General features: G+C 44.2%; 1 protein-coding gene across 1 annotated transcript in view; it reads right to left on the minus strand.

Moving 5' to 3' along the window:
• The window catches only part of LOC121286021 (coiled-coil domain-containing protein 63-like), a 43,260-nt gene extending 31,061 nt beyond the window's left edge, over positions 1-12,199 (minus strand). Inside the window, exon 1 of the mRNA XM_041203042.1 lies at positions 12,045-12,199. Coding sequence (XP_041058976.1) covers positions 12,045-12,199 — 155 coding nt within the window. The remainder of the gene's footprint in view (positions 1-12,044) is intronic.
• Positions 12,200-19,378: the final 7,179 nt, after the last annotated feature.

A 19,378-nucleotide genomic window follows, 5' to 3' on the forward strand; every position in this document is an offset into this window, starting at 1 on the left:
GTTCTCTGTACATCACGAGGCGTATAGCTAGTTCACCAGGCTCCATGGTCCTGACGTATTCCTTCTGCAGGATGATAGAGAGAGGTGCGTGGGTTAGCTTGGGTATACTAAGAACATCCCTGTCAGCATTCCATAGGGACCGTTCCCTCTGGGACATCCTGGTCCACTCCTCCATCACCCCCAACACCTTAACCCCTTCCCATGGCACCTCTCTGTACAATCACAGAAGGTGCAACACCTACTCCTTTACCTCCTCACCATCCAAGGGCCCATTTCAGGTGAAGCAGCGCTTCAATTCCACCTCCTTCAATTAGGTCTATTGTATTCACTGCTCCCAACACGGTCCCCTCTACATTGGGGAGGCTAAACACAGACTGGGTGCCCGCTTTGCAGAACACCTCTGGTCTGTCCGCAAGCCTGACCCAGACCTTCCTGTTGCTTGCCACTTCAACACACCATCCTGCTCTCATGCCCACATTTCCGTCCTTGGTCTACGGCAATGACGCAGTGAAGCCTAACGCAAACTGGAGGAACAGCATCTCATCTTCTGATTAAGCACTTTATAGCCTTCCGGCCTTAACATTGAGTTCAACAACTTCAGACCACAAACTCTCTCTTCTATCTTCACCCATTTTTAAATCCCTTTTTTAAAATCCATTTTTATTTTTTATTTACATATTTTTATTTTTAATCATTTATCTATTGTTTTATCCCTTTTCCAATCCTTTTTCCCCATCCACCGCCCCTCCCCCCACCCACCCCGAAAAGGGCCATCTTTTATTTGTTCCATGTTATTCTTTCACAAAGTGCTGACCCTTGTTCTGCTATTCACACATTCCACATTCTGCTTTCTTAATTTTATGCCACTATCAGCACCTTCTTTAGCCCTTACCACCACCATTAACACGCCCTTTACCTTGTGTCTATGACATATTTGCCAATCTCTCCTTAGCCCCCACCTTCTATCCAGCTTCACCTGCTCCACCCTCCTAAAACAGTATAAGTTTCATCACATTTCTCTTCTCTCTAGCTCTAAAGAGCCATACGGACTCAAAATTTTAACTCTATTTCTCTCTCCACAGATGCTCTCAGACCTGCTGAGCTTTTTCAGAATTTTCTGTTTTTATTTCAAATTTGTCGCACGCGCAGTATTTTATATTTTGTACTCAGAAGTTCTCGTGGTTAAGTCTGAAGGCCCCTTAACGCATCTTGGAGAGTGCTGGCCACCACTTGGACGGCCAGAATTTAGTGCGCTGCGTGGCTGCCTGAAACCCCAGCTACCTCTGCCCCACTCCACCTAACTGATTGGCAGCAGCCTTGCCTATTGGACTGCTTGCTGTGCTCTCAGGCACAGGCATTCACCTAACCCCACTGCAAGGCTGCTCGTTAGCTTGAACCATGGGGGAGACTGGTCCAAACTGGGATGATGACATTGCAAGGGGCTGTGAGTGACTTCTCTGCTTTAGCAAAGAGATTGTATAACGTGCAGTCGTCCAACTGTTCTGCAGTCCACTAAAATGCTCATTAGTTTGCAGCCTGTGCCCAAGGGGTAAAAAGCTCTGGAACACTTGGTGGCACTTTCATGCCTCTGCGTTACTTGAGTGGGCAGATAAGCTAGAGGCCCAACTCCATGCATGTCAATGTGGTTGCATCTGAACTGTCTCAGCTGCAAAGGAATGGTCACTTTATACAAAGTTTCCCTAATGCATGGCCACTTCCCTCCCCCCCACACCCTGCATGTGCTTGTGCACTCCTTTCAACCACAGGGCAGCCCTTGCTCCCACCCCCAAGTCGCCTCAACCACATGGCAGCCCTCCCCCCCACGCCCCGAACTCATGTTTCAACCTTGAAGTCCAACAGGCAGCCCAGACAAGCACTGCGCCGTGCCATCATGCCAATGTAGGCGGACAATCCAGCAGGGTGGGGATGATTCCAGTGGGCGCAGCCTGCCATTGACAGGCTGAGCACTCGATCGCAAACTCGATTCACGACATCATGAAACTGATTTTTGGCCTTTTCCCCATATTGTCCATTCATGCCGCCAAACACACCCGACACCAGCTGGCCTGGAAATTTGGTTTGCTACCTGTTTAGCGTGTTGTTTTCTCCCGTCTCCATATCCGAATTTTAGACAGCTGGAATTTTGGTTGTTGCAATAAAATTCAGAGTGTGGGAATCCCTCTTGCGAATGTTTCTTTTGGATTAAAAATGCATTTAACTATGCATATTAAAATATAGCAAAAACTAAAGAATTTTTTTTTTTTTAAATTTCATTCCTTGTTCCTCAGCCAAATGGTAAATGTTGCAATAAAAATTCTTCAAGTCAATTCAGGGAAATAACTGCCATCTGCTCCAAAAATGCAGGTGATCCTGCCACTATTTTTAACACACACTGTTCTCAATTGAATCATAGAATGTTACAACTCAGAAATAAGTCTTTCAGTCTGTTAAGTTCACATCAATGTTTTCCTCTAAATGTTATCTAATCTAATCCCACTGTCCTGCTTCCATCTTTTTAATGGGCTGGATTTTACAGGGCCAGCATAAAAGTCAGGGCGAGCCCATCCTGCTTGGCAGGCTCATTCCCCAGTCATTTAACAGCTGTCACACCTCCAAGATAGCTGCTGGACAATCAAATGGCCTGCAGCTCTCTGGTCCCAGTAGCACTACTGGGAGAGGTGGCCACTGCTGGGACTGCATTCAGTCCCCAACAATGATTGTCGATGGAGCTGGATGCGAAGGTAACTGGGGGAAAATCGCCAGAGACAGGTTGGCAGGTGAGGGGCTTCAGTGGGGCGGGGGGGGGGGGGGGCGGAATGGACAGGGCAGGAGTAGAAAGACGTTGGGGGCACCTCTGATGGGCACAGGCCCGTAAATGAGGTGCCCATTCTCTCACTCTTGCCTGGACACCAACCAAGCAATGAAAGCAGGGCTGCACACTTGGTGTGGGCCGCTCCCACCGTGGGTTAATTCCCAGCAGTGGCCAGAAGACACCTTTAATTTGCCGTTATTTGGCCACTTAAGGGCCTCAATTGACCCATGGGGGGTGGGCCTCCTGATGCCTCCACTGCCACTGGTAAAATTACAGCAGGGGCAGGAGTGGGCAGGTGGGCACTCCATGGCATGATTTCCAGCACCCCCAAACCCCACCTGTCAACCATCCCCTGGCTGGGGGCGGGGGGGGTCAATAAAATCAGCCCATTATTCGTGTTTTAAAGAGGAATGATCTGATTCTCTTTTAAATGAGTTTATGAAATACACTTGTGACCACTCTCAGTGTAAAAATATTTTCTTCTATGCCTCTCCCACATTAATTATTTTAATGGTTATCTTAAATTTGTGTTCTCTCATTACCATCTCACTGACTAATGGAAACAATCACTTGCTTTTTACCAAATTATTACCTCTCATAATCTTGAAGACTGCTATCAAGTCATCCCTTAACCTTCACAGTCCAGTGAAAAAAGCCTTACATTCTCCAATTATCTAGTCAGAGCTATAACTGCTCATCCCTATTTAAAATGGTAAAGTGAGTCTATGCTGCACCTTTCCATTGCCTTTATGCACTCCCTATAACAGGGTGTCAAAACTGTATAAGTTACTCCAAATGATGACCAACTAACATATTGTGCATAAATTTAAAAATGCATTGTTGCTTTTTTATTCCATGCCTCTAGACACAAAACTAAGGATTTTTTTGCCCCTTTTTTGATGTCCTTATCTTCTTGCGTTGCTGGCTTCTTTCATGACATCTTTGCACACCATGGGCCCTTTACCTCTGCTACTCCAATTAATGAAAATTTACCTTCCCTATTCTTACTTCCAAAATGTGCCACTTCACATTTTTTAATTGCCAGCTACCTATTAACCTATCAATGTCCTGCATGCCTTCACAATTTTCCATACGCCTGAATTTTGTGAAACAGCTAATGTTGACAGTTCCCCCTCAATCTCCAAGTCCAGATCATTTATGTTTCTATAAATAAGATCCATGCCCTCCTTTCAGTCCCTTTGGCCATGTTCTTCTTAATTTTATGCCTCATTATTCTTTGTGAAAATTCATATAACCATACCCACTGCATTTATTTTATTGGGCAGCATCTTCTATTTGTTCCACGAAGCTGGTCAAACATGAGCTTGCCTTTTAGAAATCTATGCTGATTGGCCTGACTAAATCACGGTTAGCAACTTCACTCTGTATTACTGGGCAGGATATTAACACCCACTTGCAGAGATTTAAAATTGGGCTCATTAACTCTAGGGGAAGGATTTGTAAGCCCTGCCAGGGGCAGGCATGAAGGTTGAGTAGGCACTAAGGATAGCACCACCTGGCAGTGCTCTATTCCCCAGATCCATCCTATCCCCTGGCCATTTATCCAGAGGCAAAATTGAAGGAGGAGAGGAGGGTGGCGCAGGTGGCAGGGCTAGCCGCCACAAACAGCGAGTGGCTAATTCAGCTAATGACCATTAAAGACTAGAGTCCCAAAGGCAATGGAGTCAGTGCAACGACCTGGAGGTGGCCTTCTGGTGGAAGACTGGTGGGTCAGTGCAGGATTAGAGGCTTTCCCTGACTGCCTGGGTTCAGCTGCAGCCACAAGCAACCCTATGGAGGGGTTCCCCACCCACAATGGTGGCCAGGCTGCTGAATCCATTTGTTTAGTTTAATTTTGAAAATGTTGGAGAGAGGGCACCTCCATTTTGAGTGCCTTCAGCCATGGCATCCTGCCGCTGCTTCCAATAGAAGGCCCTCCAGCTTTGTGAGCCCACTCGCCCACTAAATTGGATAGTGAACCTGCCCTCTGACTACTAATTAGCCAATTCAGGGAAAATCGCAGTCGAGTGACTGTTCCTCACACAGGCCATGATTTTCCACTCCAGGCCTAAGTCTCATGGTTGGGGCAGGAAGCGGGGGTATTTCTCTCTGCAGAGTCCAGCAGGAAATTGCGCTGAATCATGCGATGCTGGGCTCATTAATTATGCATCCAGGAGTTTCCCGACCTTGTTAGTGGCAGGGTAGGCACGAAGTCACTGCCCCACTGTCATATCCGGATGCCATAATGAAAAGGCACCCGGAGAGTTGCAACGTTATCCAACTCTGAACTGCGGTCCAAGAAAATGGCTCGGAAGTCCCAGGCAGCACCGGCACAAAGATTCAGTGATGTTTCTCTGGAAGTACTGCTGAGTGCAGTGGAGCACAGGAGGGATGTCCTCTACCCCAAGGATGGAAGGAGGAGGCCCACTCAGCTCGCCAACCCTGCATGAGAGGCAGTCACAGGGTGTTGAGTGCAAACAGCACACACCAGAGGACAGCCCTGCAGTGCAAGGAAAGGATGAACGACCTCATCTGCACCGCCAGGGGAAGTGAACCCTCAACTGCTCAAACTCAGCTCACAGAGTGGGAACCGGGACATGAGCTTCGTGGCCAGGCCACCATCAGTGCTGCCCATGCATAAAGGGCTTCTCAATGTGAGGCGTTGATGCCTCATAGCCATACTGCAGTACATGTAGTCTGCAGGTAGAGAGGTGACTGCAGGTCCTTGATCCTGCCACACAGAGCTCATATTGTAGAAATGGGGGCTGGGGGGAGAGGGGTCTGGCATAGAGGCCACCAGCAAGCACAACTGATGCCTCTGCATGGTGTGTAGTCTGAAGGATGCTGCCAAAGAACCCTAGTGGACTAACCGCAGTACATCTTTAACATGACATACTTTAGCCAGTGGGTTGCTGCTGTCGACTGGCAGCATGTGTACACCACCAGCATCCCAAATGCTCTCAAACCATCTTCCCTCCTTGTGCAGAATAAGTAGGCGCACAAGAAAGAGAGACTGGGAGGGGGCATGGTTCAATTAAGGCAGTTGACACCATACGAAGACAGGGTTGCCGAGCTAGCAGCGGAGGATTGGGACTGGGTATGTGGAGACGGTGAGTTCCATCAAGTAAGGAACAATGCTTAATGTCTCTACCTAGAAACCTAAGGGTCATGTGGACTGCTCTGTTGGAGGCAGCCCATGCAGTCACTCACTCTCCCCTCATGCAATTGCAAGTGCCAGCAAGAAGAGGGTGAGTCCAATCCCTAAATTCGACTCCACCACCAGCTTTCAGAGGAGCAAGAACGATAAGGGCAAGACGAGATTGCACCTGCAGTCACCTACACCCTCCAACAGCCCAGAGACATACCCCACCTCAGTGGGTACAAGAACTAGTTCAGGCAGGGTCTCACACTGTGGTCAATGCAAGGACTCGTTTCTGCAGCAGGAGGAGGCAGGGGTAGCCAAGCTCACTGGCACTTGGAGGACTGTTGGGGAAGAGGCCCTTGCAAAGCCCAAATCAGATGATGAGCCTCTGGGAATGGTCCTCAAAAAGGTGTAAGATGCAGCAATAGGGGAACATCAGGCTGAGATGTCAGAGACATTCAACAGAATGGCACGTAAGGCGGAGGAGTCCATCCACCTACTGTCTGATGAAGTTGTACCCACATGTGCGTGCATTAAGGTCTCCATGGGGAGAGTGGCGGATGCCATGGAGACCCTTGTCCAACAGAATGCCCAGCTTCTGATGGAGATGCATGCAGACCTGCACTCCACTGCAGTTTCCATGGGTGAGGTTTTGCAGTGACTATGCAAGGGGGAGACAGGGTATCTTGGTACCCCTTCTCCTCAGGGAGTCAGGGAGGGGCCCTCGGGCACCCAAAGGGAAAGAGCTGCAGGCAGACACCCCTGGGACCTCCATTCAGGACTCTCGGAGGGGTGTGTGGCCCTTTGGATTCCCCTTTGTCTGTGACCCCCATCAGCTTCGCCCTCTGACCGTAGAGAATGCAGCTGCACCATGGCAGGAAACTCAAAGTAAGCCAGGGTCCTCCAAGCCTCAAGGACACAGAGGACGCCCGCCAAAATCATCAAAGACAACAGGGCATAGTGGCCAGTTGGCTGCCTCTACCCCTGCTGCAGATGTTGGAGTAGCACCAAGATACTAGTGTCTTGAACACTTTAATCACAGAAAATGGTTCATCTTCAAGGATTTAGGACATTCTGGAAGAATTTGTGTTTTAAAAGACACTGTGCCTGAAATGGTTAATGCAGGACTCTGATTGCTATGCCTGGAAAAAGCATCCTTTTACGAGAAAGGGTAATTGAGTGGGTGAACTGTGCACAAAGCGGGTCACATGGGTTTTATGGCCCTGATAAAAGAACCATGTCTGGAAGACTGTGTTTTAAAAGTGGGTTTTGGTTTTGCTTTGAGAAGAGAAGGAGCAGCTGCTTGAGAAGGGAGACAGCAGCCTTTTGCAGTCCGGAGCCAGAAGTGAATGTAAGCTGCTCCTGAGATGCTCTACATGCTGGAATAGAGTACCCTCGAGTACATCATGAGTCCGCCTGAAAAGCAGTGCCAGAGTCATTGATTGTTTCATGGATTGTTTCATGGATCAATGCTGAGAGACCAACCGTATAACCCTGGTGCGACTTCAAGAACTCCACTGTCTATCCTTTGCCTTTGAACCATTGACTTTTAACCTTTAGCCAAATTCCTCCATTTCTATTTTATTTTCATTGTTGTTTGTGTGTATTTGAGTGTGGGTGTGTGTGTGAGACTTAGGGTATCTCAAAAGAGTAATTAGTACAATTTCAAACTCCATACTATATGTTGCAAGCTTTGCCTTCCTATTTGACAAGACTGCTTTTATAATAAACTAATAGTTTTTTTGTTTATTGAAAGAAGCCTGGTTAAAGTCTCTTTCATTCTGGGTACCAGTAGTGAATGTAAACAGTTGGCCACATTGGTGAGTAAATTAAACTTTTAAACTAATGGTACAACCTGTGGAGTAGTGGGGCTAGATCAACTGTGCGCTTCTCCTATCCCGGTCATAACAGGAGGGAAAGAAAAATTAAGCAGTTCTGAAGTCGCATGTAGTTGCACGGGTTCTCTATCATTTTTCAATGATGATACACTTTTGTAAATATATAGTCACTTGCTCTTTTAGAAGGTCTGATGTGTTTTGATTATGTTTCCTGGTTGTTAAGCCTGTGTGCACCCCCTATATTCAGGGGAACAACTCAGGCTGGGTATATGTCATCCGGAAGCTTGCGTGTGCAGGGAGGCATCGATCTTTGCCAGGGCCCTTGCCTGCCATGTGCAAGAAGCCTCCTATGCATGCTGCTCCTTTGCCATTCACACTCTCCTCAATTCCCAAGCCTTTACTTCTGCATAACTACATGCTGGGGTTCCCATTCAGCTGTCTAGTTGAGGTGGCCTGGAATTCCACCCACCCAATGACCCAACTCCCATCCAGCATCTCGACATCTCCACCACGCGGCACTGGATAGTTGTGAGCGGCCATGGTGCGAGTGACTTTTGAGGAACAGTCCAATACCTTTCATCCTCCTCCCGTTACCCACACCCACCCCCCCACCATAACCATGGGCCCTCCTTGTGTTACCTTTGACCTCCTCACAGTCACCCTAGAACAACCCCATCCAATACAAGTTAACATTATCGTTCCCTTCCTTTCCGAAGAGCCCAGCCAGTCACTGTTGAAATGCACCCCCTCTGTCTACCTATTTCTGTCTGCCCTTCAATTAACCCTCAGCAACCCTTCACCTGCCATCGCAGGATCCTCACTCTCCCACCCTGCAGGATCCCACTTAAGGCTGACAGCAGGGTCCTGAAGCCCACAGAAAAAAACTTTGTCCTAGTTTATCAACATCAGAAGTAAGACCAGCTGGCCTATAATTTTCTAATTAATTCCTGTCTTCTTTTCTGAAGGAGCAAGTCACACTTGCCACCTTCCAGTCATCTGACACTACTTTTTCAAGAGAACTTTACAATTTATAGTCAGTCTCAACTATTTCTCTCCAGACAGTCAAGTCCTGGTGATTTGACTACTTTAACCAATGTGAAATTTCCACTTTCCACACCAGTTATAACACTGTCCTCCCTAAATAAGAAGGCTTAAATTATGGAATGTTATATTAAGGACTCACACACATAAGTAGTTGTACATTGAGACATTTATCCTCTTTCTTTGCACCCTTAGAACCAATGATGAAAGACTTCCCTCCCTTCACAAGATGAGTTAGATCCCCAACTTAGTTCCTAAAGGTGAAAAGCTATCATTATTTTGTCTACCATGCCTGCAGACATCCAGGTAAAAGGCACTGGAATGAAATGCATGACTCATGTGTGCCCTTCACTTCTGATTACATGATTAACTGGTACCACGTGCAGCTGGAAGCTCATTGCAAATATGGATGAAATCTAGTTCCAAGTTAACAATTAAGTGGATGCCCAGAGGCTGTTTACAATGCTTATAAAAACATGTGCCTCTGATGTAAATTGATCTCTTGATCAGTCTGCTTTATATTATAGTCAAATGACAGAGTATTGCATATCTGTAATCAATGGCAGAATTATATAACTGAGTTCTGTCCTTCAATTTAAAATAGGAGAGAAATCCCTGACGACTATTTCAACTGAATTTTCTTGGCCTCGTAGACACAGGTTGGAGGTTGGGGGCGGGGGCGGGGGTGGCAGGGCAGGCACCAGAAAAATAGTGGAAGCCACATTGGGATGCCTCCCCAGTGCATTCCCACCTCCAGGGATCTTTCCCAAGAGCAGATTGGGACCCAGGTCAGCTACCCAATCCACTGATGTGGGCAGCCAATTAATGCAATTAAGGCCCCACTAAGGGGCCTTTATGCACTGGCACCTGTATTTATAACTTTGGAGTGCCACCCCATGGAGTCCAGAGGAAGTTAGCTCATTTGAGGAGTCTTCCAGGTGGCAAGGCAGGAAGCCATCGGAACCAGTGGCTTCATGCTACAATGCTGGGGTTGCAAGGATGAAAGGCCATAGCCCTGTTCATTAATAATCCTGAGAGGATTTCTCCTCCATCTTGATAGCCCTACCAGCTTTGGGCCTCTTTAATTGATCATTCATTGCAGGCACCTAAGGGTGCCTCCATGTTGAAACACACTTACTCTCGACTGCATGCCTTGGCAAAGCCCATCTTTCCTGGTGCAGCCGCAAACCTGATATTGCTGCTGGTCCTCTGATTGCAGCCGCAGGAGCTGAGCCAACCATCATTAATAGGACAATGAGTGGGGAGGCAGCCCGGAGGTTTGTGCTGCTGACATGGGGAGGTTCGGGACGCACTTTAGGCCCAACACCCACCAGAAAATCCAGCCTCTTATTTCAGTTCATTATAAACTTATAGCAATAATATATTCCTTGTAAAAGATTGCAATTCTAGGTTAATTCTCTTCTGGTCAGAAAAGCAGTGTCATAAAACAGAATTAGAAAACAATAACAAGCTTATCAGCGAACCTACAAATAATCCTTACTTTCATATTGACTTTAAACTTTCACCTTAACCATTTTGCATAAGTTACTTATTGTTGTTGAGTGAATCATATATGGAAAAAAATTATAGTGTTATAAGTTCTTTGTCTATTTTTAAATAGGCTATGAGGAAAAAGAATGTTGCAGAACATTGGTGCATGAAAGTGCTGTACTAGAGTTGCTAGTCTTTCCCACAAAACAGAAAAGTGTTTTAAGATTGTGGGCAAACCAACTTTATCATCGCTGGTTTAAGTGATGAAAGATGGGAGTCTTTCCACCTGTTGAATGTGTATTCAGCTATGCAAAGTTAAGCAAGTATGTTAGCTAGAGTGTTGAACCCCAAATTTGCACTGCTAATGTCAAATGAGCATTGCACGCTGACTATGACAGGATCTGTCTGCTCAGTCTACATCCGGTACCTTTCACTGCAGCACTAACATTCTCATCAATATGGTGTCCCAAAAGTGTCTGCATGCATTGCAGATGCAATTTTTGTCCTCAACCAGCATCACAGCACACATTAACATGCTACAGGTGCTAATTTTACACCACCCATTTTAGGCCTTAACTGCCAATCAAATTTATTGGACAAGCAAATTAATAACTTTACAGAATCAGAATCACGCAGTGCAGAAGAGTCCTTCGGCCCGTCAAGTCTGCACCGACTTTATAATTATACTTTTGTATACATAGCTATTCTTTACTTTTTATATTTTTACCAACTATGTGGATTTAATAGCCTGACTTGATCTCTACAAAGCTCCACAGTGACTCAGATATGAATGGTTCAATTTAATTAAATAACTCTGAAATGATTATTGGCACTTCATGGATTTGAGTAACTGCCAAGTACATTCAAAAGTGATACACATACTGGAACAACTGGCACAACTGTTGGCATTTGAACTGTATAGCTTGGCTACCTGCTCAGGCACTAAACCAACTAATAGTCCTTGCAACATGCTATATCAAATTAGGCTGGGGACATGATTCTTATGCATCTGGTCTTTGGCTTTTTATGTATTGTGACTGAATTAAAAGAACCACAACTAAGCCAAAAGTAGCTGAAACATTATTTTTGTCACACTAAGTGTCATTCCTCCAAAGGGAAAGTAGAAAATTTGATCTCCAGCCTCTGCCAATGCTGCTCTAGGTTTAAGAACTGGTATAGCTTTATCATAAATTTTCCTTCTTTTCCTCTCTCACCTCTATTTGCCTTATTCGCAGATGGGGCTGGAAACTCTTTGGGGTGAAGTGAGGCTGTGGGGAAGAATCTAGTCACATCACATGGTGACATGGAACCCCAGTGGGCTAACACAATGCTGTTAGGTATTATGTAGTGGTGTCACTGTTCGATTGTGATGGTATCCTGGAAGTATAGAACCAATATTTTTCTTTTTCTTATTTTGACACCATGCAAACTGTTTCATTGCCATAATCCCAAGGATGACCAAGCTTCCTCGATATGAACTGATAAAAATTTAAATCAAAGTAGTCAGCTGACCACATTTGTCATGTAAACATTTTAGCAAAGCACTGTGAAGCTGCTGTGTTAACATTCTGCAAAAGCACCATTATCATCATGTGCGGAAAATAAATCTGGTAATATCATTTTTAAATAATAGCACTGTATCAATGCTAACTTTGAATGCTGGTTATCTCCATTCCAGAATCACCACAATCCTCTTGTATGAAACTACAGAAGAACTTACAGTTGGCGCATGATTGTACGCTCAGACTCTTCATGGTAGGCTCTCTGATCACCTTCCAGATTGCGTAATTGATGCAATAGTTTCATTTTGACTGCTGCTGCTGTTGCCTCTGTTTCTATGTCGCTGTCTAACAGCATGCTTTGAGAACTCATCATCTTTTCAATTCAGTTGAAATAAAAAAAACAAGGTTACCTATTAGACAACTTAAGTTAGACTTCCTCTTTCTTTGGAACTTGCTACGAATCATATTGCACACTAATCCACCATTTATCTCTTTGAACTAGATTTCAAGTATGTTGTACAAAGAGCAAGACATCTGCCAAAACATGAAATCACAGTTGGAACTCATTAGAGGAAAACAGCCCATACCTCAGCAAAGATATTATTTTTGAGAAGTTTATTCTTGTTGAAGTTCAAGACCACATTACAAAAACTACAGCCTTGCAAGAAAATTGTTAAAAATAAAATGTGTACATGTCTATAAATTAAACACATTACTTGCAATTGAGGGCTTTGTGATTGTTATGATTCCGGCTTTTTCTCAACACTTTTAACCTATATTCACAGCAAAAAGACTATTTCTATCAGCAGACCTGTCTCCCAGGAACTGAAATCTGCACCTTTATACAATCTATGGATGGACTGTTTGACACCTGACTAATAATTGACGGTTAAGTATGGTATATGGTACAGGAGACCACATGGAATGCACACCATTTCTCCCTGTCTGCTCTATATGATGCCAAAAAATCATAATGCTAGACATTCACGGTACATAAGGATTACATAGGGTATACAGTATAGAAATAGTCCATCCAGCCCAATCAATCCATACCAGCGATTATGCTCCACTTAAGCTTCATTCCTCATATAACTCTATTAGCATTATACTCTATTCCCTTCTCCCTCGGTTGCTTGTTTAGCCTGCCCTTAAATGTATCTGTACTATTTGATTCAACCACCCTGTGTTAGTGAGTTCCACATTCTCTGAGTAAAGAAATTTCTTCTGAATTCCATGTTTGATTTTTTAGTGACTATGTTATATTGATAGCTTCTAGTTTTGCTCATCATCATGAATAGAAACATTCTACCTCTGTCTACTCTATTGAAATCTTTCATAATTTAGTTTTATTTTTAGGAGAAAAGACACCCAACCAGCCTATTCATTTTCTCCTGCTAGTATACTTCCTTATTTCTGGTATCATCCTTGTCAATTTTTTTTGCACCCTATCCAGTGCTTCTAAATCTTTTTACAATATGGCAACCATAACTATATGCAGCACTTCAGGTGTGGGCTAACCAAGATTTGATATAAGTTTAGCATAACTTCTTTATTTTTCAATTCTACCCCTCTAGTTCTTGGTTTGCCTTTTTATGGCTTTGTTAACCTGTATGGCTACTTTTGGGATTTGTATATTTGAGCTGCCAGATTCCTCTGTTTCTCTAACTCATTTAGATTATTTTCTATGTAATGTGAAACCTCCTATTTTTTCTTGTCAAAATGTGCTACTTCATATTTATCTATGTTGAAATTCATTTGCCAACTGCACACCCATTCTGCAAGTTTGGCAATGCCTTCTTGTAATTTTGTTACAGTCCTCCTCAGTATTGTCATCTGATTAAAATTAGCAGGTTATTTTAAGTTTGGTAATTACACACAAGCAGAAAGACATGGAAAAGATACTGCTGATGCAATTACTTTGCAAACAACTGAATCAGTCCACAAGATGTTCATGTACGTATATCACACATAATTTGCTAATTTCCAGACTTTTGAATGAAACAATATTTTGTAGACCTCACAATATGATGGCTATATATGACTGATGAAAGATTTCTGCCCAACACACAGAACCTAGCTAGACCGTTAGGGACAGGGAAGACCATGGAAGGATTTGAAAACAAGTTTGAGAATTTTAATGTCAAACATTGCTTGACTGGGAGCCAATGTAGGTCAGGGAGTACAGTGGTGATAGGTGAACAGGACTGGTACGAGTTAAGACATGGGCAGCAGAGTTTTGGATTATCTCAAGTTTATGGAGGTAAAATGTGAGACCAGCCAGAAATGCACTGGAATAATCAAGTCTAAAGGTAATAAAGCCATGAATGAGGGTTTCAGTAGCAGATGAGCCAAGACAGGGGCGAAGTTGGGTAATGTTAACAAGGTGGAAATAGGTGATCTCAGCGATGGCTCGAATACAAAGTTGGACACTTACCTCAGGATCAAATGTGACACTAAAGTTGCAAACAGACTTGTTTAATCACAGACAGTTGCCAGGGAGAGAGATGGAATCAGTTGCTAGGGAATGGAGCTTGGAATGGGAACCAAAAACAATGGCTTTGGTCTTCCCAATATTTAATGGGAGGAGTTCTTTGCTCATCCAGTATTAGATGCTCGATAAGCAGTCTGAAAGTTTAGCAACAGTGAAGAAGTCGAGAGGTGATGGTGAGATAGAGCTCGGTGTTGTCAGCATACATGTGAAAATAAACCCCAGCTTGCGAATGATGTCGCTGAGGGGCAGCTTATAGATGAGAATTAGGAAGGAGCCAAGGATAGGTTCCTGGGAGAGGTAAGAGTGCGGGAACAAGTATTACCCTGGCTATGATTAGATAGATAAGAATGGTACCAGGTCAGAGCAGTTCCACCGAGTTGGACAACAGTGGAGAGGCATCGCAGGAGAATGGTGTGGTCAATCAAGTCAAAGGCTACGGACAGGTTGAGAAGGTCGAGGAAGGTTTTATATTTGTCACAGTATCATAGGATGTCATTTGTGTCATTTTTAAAAATTTTCTCCCTCCCTCTGTAAAGCATATATTTCACCTTGAAGTCACATCTAAATGCAGTTCTTGTTAGTATCACTCAGGTATGCCTTTATCCACAGTGGGGTTATCTCTTTTAGGTGAATAACTTCCTTGTTTTTTTACCTAACCATAAATGCTTAGTTATCCAAACAAGTGAGCAAAATTATGTTAATTAATCTAAACCTGTGTTTAGCAACTTGGACAGACAGATTTCAACATCAAAGATCAGTTTTGTATGTCTTCGTACCTGGCTATATGGTTCTGCACCCTGCTTAACCCCAAGCTGAGCTTCTGATCTTATATTTTCTCCATCATAAAGATGGCATATTTCTACCTCCACTCCCTACCTCAGGCCTTCTTCTACTGAAATCTTTATACGTGCTTTTGTCACCTCAAGACCTGATTACTCCAATGCCCTACATAGAAACATAGAAAATAGGCGCAGAAGTAAGTCATCCAGCCCTTCAAGCCTGCTCCGCCAATCAATATGATCATGGTTGATCCTCTACCTCAATGCCATACTCCTGATCTCTTCCCATGCCTCTTGACGCCTTTAGTATCTAGAAATTATCCATTTCCTTCTTAAATATATTCAGTGACTTGGCTTCCACAGTCTTCTGTGGTAGAGAATTCCACAGGTTCACCACCCGCTGTGTGAGGAAATTTCTCCTCATCTCAGTCCTTAATGGCCCGCCTTGTATCCTGAGACTGTGACCCTTTGGCCAGGGGAAACATTAACCCTGCATCCTATCAGTCCAGCCCTGTCAGAATTTTATATGTTTAAATGAGATCCCCTCTAATTCTTCTAAACTCCAGTGAATACAGGCCTAGTCAGCCCAATCTCTTCTCATACGACAATCCTGCCATCCCAGGAATCAGTCTGCTAAATCTTTTATGCACTCCCTCAATGGCAAGTACCTCCCTTCTTAGGTAAGGAGATCAAAACTGCACACAATACTCCGGGGCCGGGATTTTCCATGCCTGCAAGCATTGGGCATGTTCAGTGGCATGAGCGGAAAATATGGCACGATCCGATTCACAACGGTGTGAAACCAGTTTACGAGCATCTGCTCAGCCCACCAACGGCGGGCTGCGTTTCCTGCCATTGGACGTTGGGAACCTCATTGCAATACATCAGCATGTCGTTATAAGGACAGCCAACCAGACTCATCCCCAACCCCCCCTCCACTGATGGACTGTCCGCCCATGTCAGCAGGAAAACACGCTACCACATTCCACAACAGCACAAGCGATGTGCATCTGACAGGCTGAACTTTGCTCAGGACTTCAAGGTTTGTTTGCCTAACTTGCTTCAGTCAGCACTCGCAGTGATCAGTGCCAGCCTTCACAGCCAGCACAATATCACTTTTAGGGGGGGGGCTCACAGGTAGCTCTCTACCTACCAGGTTTTGCCTGTCCTTCCTAAATAACGAATACACTTGGATAACAAAAACAGAATTACCTGGAAAAACTCAGCAGGTCTGGCAGCATCAGCAGAGAAGAAAAGAGTTGACGTTTCGAGTCCTCATGACCCTTCAACAGAACAGTTCTGCTGAGTTTTTCCAGGTAATTCTGTTATTGTTTTGGATTTCCAGCATCTACAGTTTTTTTGTTTTTAATACACTTGGATATTCAGTTCCCAGTCTTGGTCGCCCTGCAGCCATATCTCTGTAATCGCAATCATATTGTACCCGTTTACATCTATGTGCGCTGTTAATTCATCTACATTGTTGCGAATGCTCCGTGCATTCAGATACAGTACCTTTAGATTTGTCTTTTTAACATTTTTACACATCTCTTTTTGTACTATGGCCCTGCCCTGTTTGCTGCTAGCACTTCTTTCCTCTGACTTCCACTTTTGCTTTTTACTTTTCTGTCTTTCATTTCTACCTTTGTTTCCTTCTCTCATGTCTCCCCACTCACATTCCCATCGCCCTGCCACTTTAGTTTAAACCCTCCCCCAAAGAGTTAGCAAATACCTCTGCAGGGATATTGGTCTTGGTCCTGCTGAGGTGCAACCCGTCCAGCTTGTACAGGTTCCATTTTCTACAGAATCACTCCCAATGCATCAGGAATCTAAATCCCTCCCTCCTACACTATCTCTCCAGCCATGCATTCATCTGGTCTATTCTCCTATTTCTGATCTTGCTAGCATGTGGCACTGGGAGTAATCCTGAGATTACTATCTTTGAGGTCCTGATTTTTAATTTATTTCCTAGCTCCCTATATTCTGCTTGCAGGACCTCATCCCTCTTTTTACCTATGTCATTGGTATCGATATGGACCACGACCTCTGGCTGTTTACCCTCCCCCTTCAGAATGTCCTGCAGCCGCTCAGTGACATCCTTGACCCTGGCACCAGAGAGGCAACATACCAGCTGGTGCCACGTCTGCGATCTGGTCTGTCTCCTATGCCCCACTTTCCATAAACTCTGCTCCTGTAGCATATTCTGCAATGTGAGTTCAGTACTCACCTAACAGCCCTGACCTTGCTTACTTGCATTACTTACATTAGTTCCTTGTCTTTAAATGCCTCAAATTTAAAGCAATTTTTCTGCAATTGAATCCCTCCATGGCTTTGTCACTTCCTATATCTGTGAGCTCCTCCAGCCTTCCACTTCTCCACCAACCCTCTACTCCCCCCAAATACTCCATTCCTCTGAATCCAGTCTTGTGCATCACTCCTCCCTCTCTTCCGTCACTATTGGTAGTCATTCTTCCAGTCACCTGCAGCCTACTCTCTGGAATTTCCTTCCTGAGCCCCTTCACATCTGAACTTCCTCAGCTTCCTTAAAATGTTAAATAAAAACCATATCTGAACATTTTTAGTTATTGTGTTGCATTTTCACTCATGACATCCCAGCTGTAAAATTTAATGCATGCTAACATTTTGCTAAATAATTAATGTTTCTGCATTGCCTTACCAACATTAAATAATAACAAAAACTAAAGATGTTCGAAGTCATGCATCAAACAGTATGGTTGCCAGGACTTCAACAAAAGCAGTTTTTTTGATAGATCATCGAAAAGCTGGCATCATGAACTAATCTACCAACCAATACATGCAGAAAACTGGCAAATGCTGAATGCGTCATCTGTATTTTTACGACATATTGTGGCACTGAAGATGAGAGCAATAGTTAATTTTACTGGTGCATAAATTCCTGGTTATGTCATTCCTCAAATCCATTTCAAATACGTTGTGTACAGCAGATACTTTACTGTGTGTATTAACACAAAATGTAGAGTTCTAAATGGTCAACAAATGTCACCCTGAGGCAACATGTTTCCTGAGAAATAACTATCCTCTAATATTCAGAAGCAAATTTCTGTTGTCTCACCTGTTACCAGATTTTAAAGACACTAAGTTTGGTTTCATATTTTAAAAAGGGGCATTGAATATGCTTTCACGTTCAGTTTCTTTGAATCTATCAACTGAACAATTTAAAAATTTGCATATAGCACCACATTGGGGTTACAGCTCATCCTGAGGAAGACCATGACAATATACAATAAACTCTGAAGGGTCATACAGACTCGAAACGTTAACTCCGTTTCTCTATCCACAGATTCTGTCAGACCTGCTGAGTATTACCAGCATTTTCTGTTTTTATTTGCCAAAATGACAGATGAGTTACAATACAGATAAGTGTGATGTATTGCATTTTCATGGGAGGAAGAAGGAGGCTACATATGCCTTGGAAATTAAAAATTTAAACGGGGTAGAGGAACTAAGGAACCCAGAGGCACACGTTCATAAACCATTAAAGCAGCAAAGCAAGTTAACAAGGGCATAAAACTGCAAAGTACTGGGGTTCATTTCTCGTAGAATAGAATCTAAAAGCCAGATAGTTATATAGAACCTCGGTTACACCACCCTTACGAGTGATCCCCATATTGCACAAAAGGATATAGAGGCACTGCAAGGTACAAAAAAAGTTGTACAAGGATGAAATCAGAACTGAGAGGTGATAGTCAGGAAAGGTTGGCTTCGTTTCTCTGGAATAAAGGCCTAATAAAGGGTAGGTGGCCTAATAGAGGTCTTAAAAATTATGGAGGGATTTGATAGGTAGACTTGGAAAAGATAGTTCTGTTGAAGGGTCATGAGGACTCGAAACGTCAACGCTTTTCTTCTCCGCCGATGCTGCCAGACCTGCTGAGTTTTTCCAGGTAATTCTGTTTTTGTTTTGGAAAAGATATTCCTTCCTTTGGGGGCGACCCAAACTAGGGGTAGGATGGGGGCTAGTGTGGAGTATAAAGCCCAGGAGGGGACAGCATGGCCTATTTCCGTGGGTTAATTCTGGTGTACAACGCTGCTGCTTACACGGACTTCACCACCACCCCCCCCCCCCCCCCAACCAACTTGGGTAAAAGGTACTGGGGGCCCAGCGGAGCCCGGCAGCAGCGAGATTCAGAAAGGTAAAGAGACAAGAATATCGGCGAGCGCCCAGGAGCCACGGACGATTCTTCTAACCGGCTCAGTGGACACAGGACAAAGGCAGCATTGGACGTTATTTCCATCTTCCCCACAC

Source organism: Carcharodon carcharias, chromosome 13 (assembly GCF_017639515.1).
Source record: "Carcharodon carcharias isolate sCarCar2 chromosome 13, sCarCar2.pri, whole genome shotgun sequence".
Lineage (NCBI taxonomy): Eukaryota > Metazoa > Chordata > Chondrichthyes > Lamniformes > Lamnidae > Carcharodon > Carcharodon carcharias.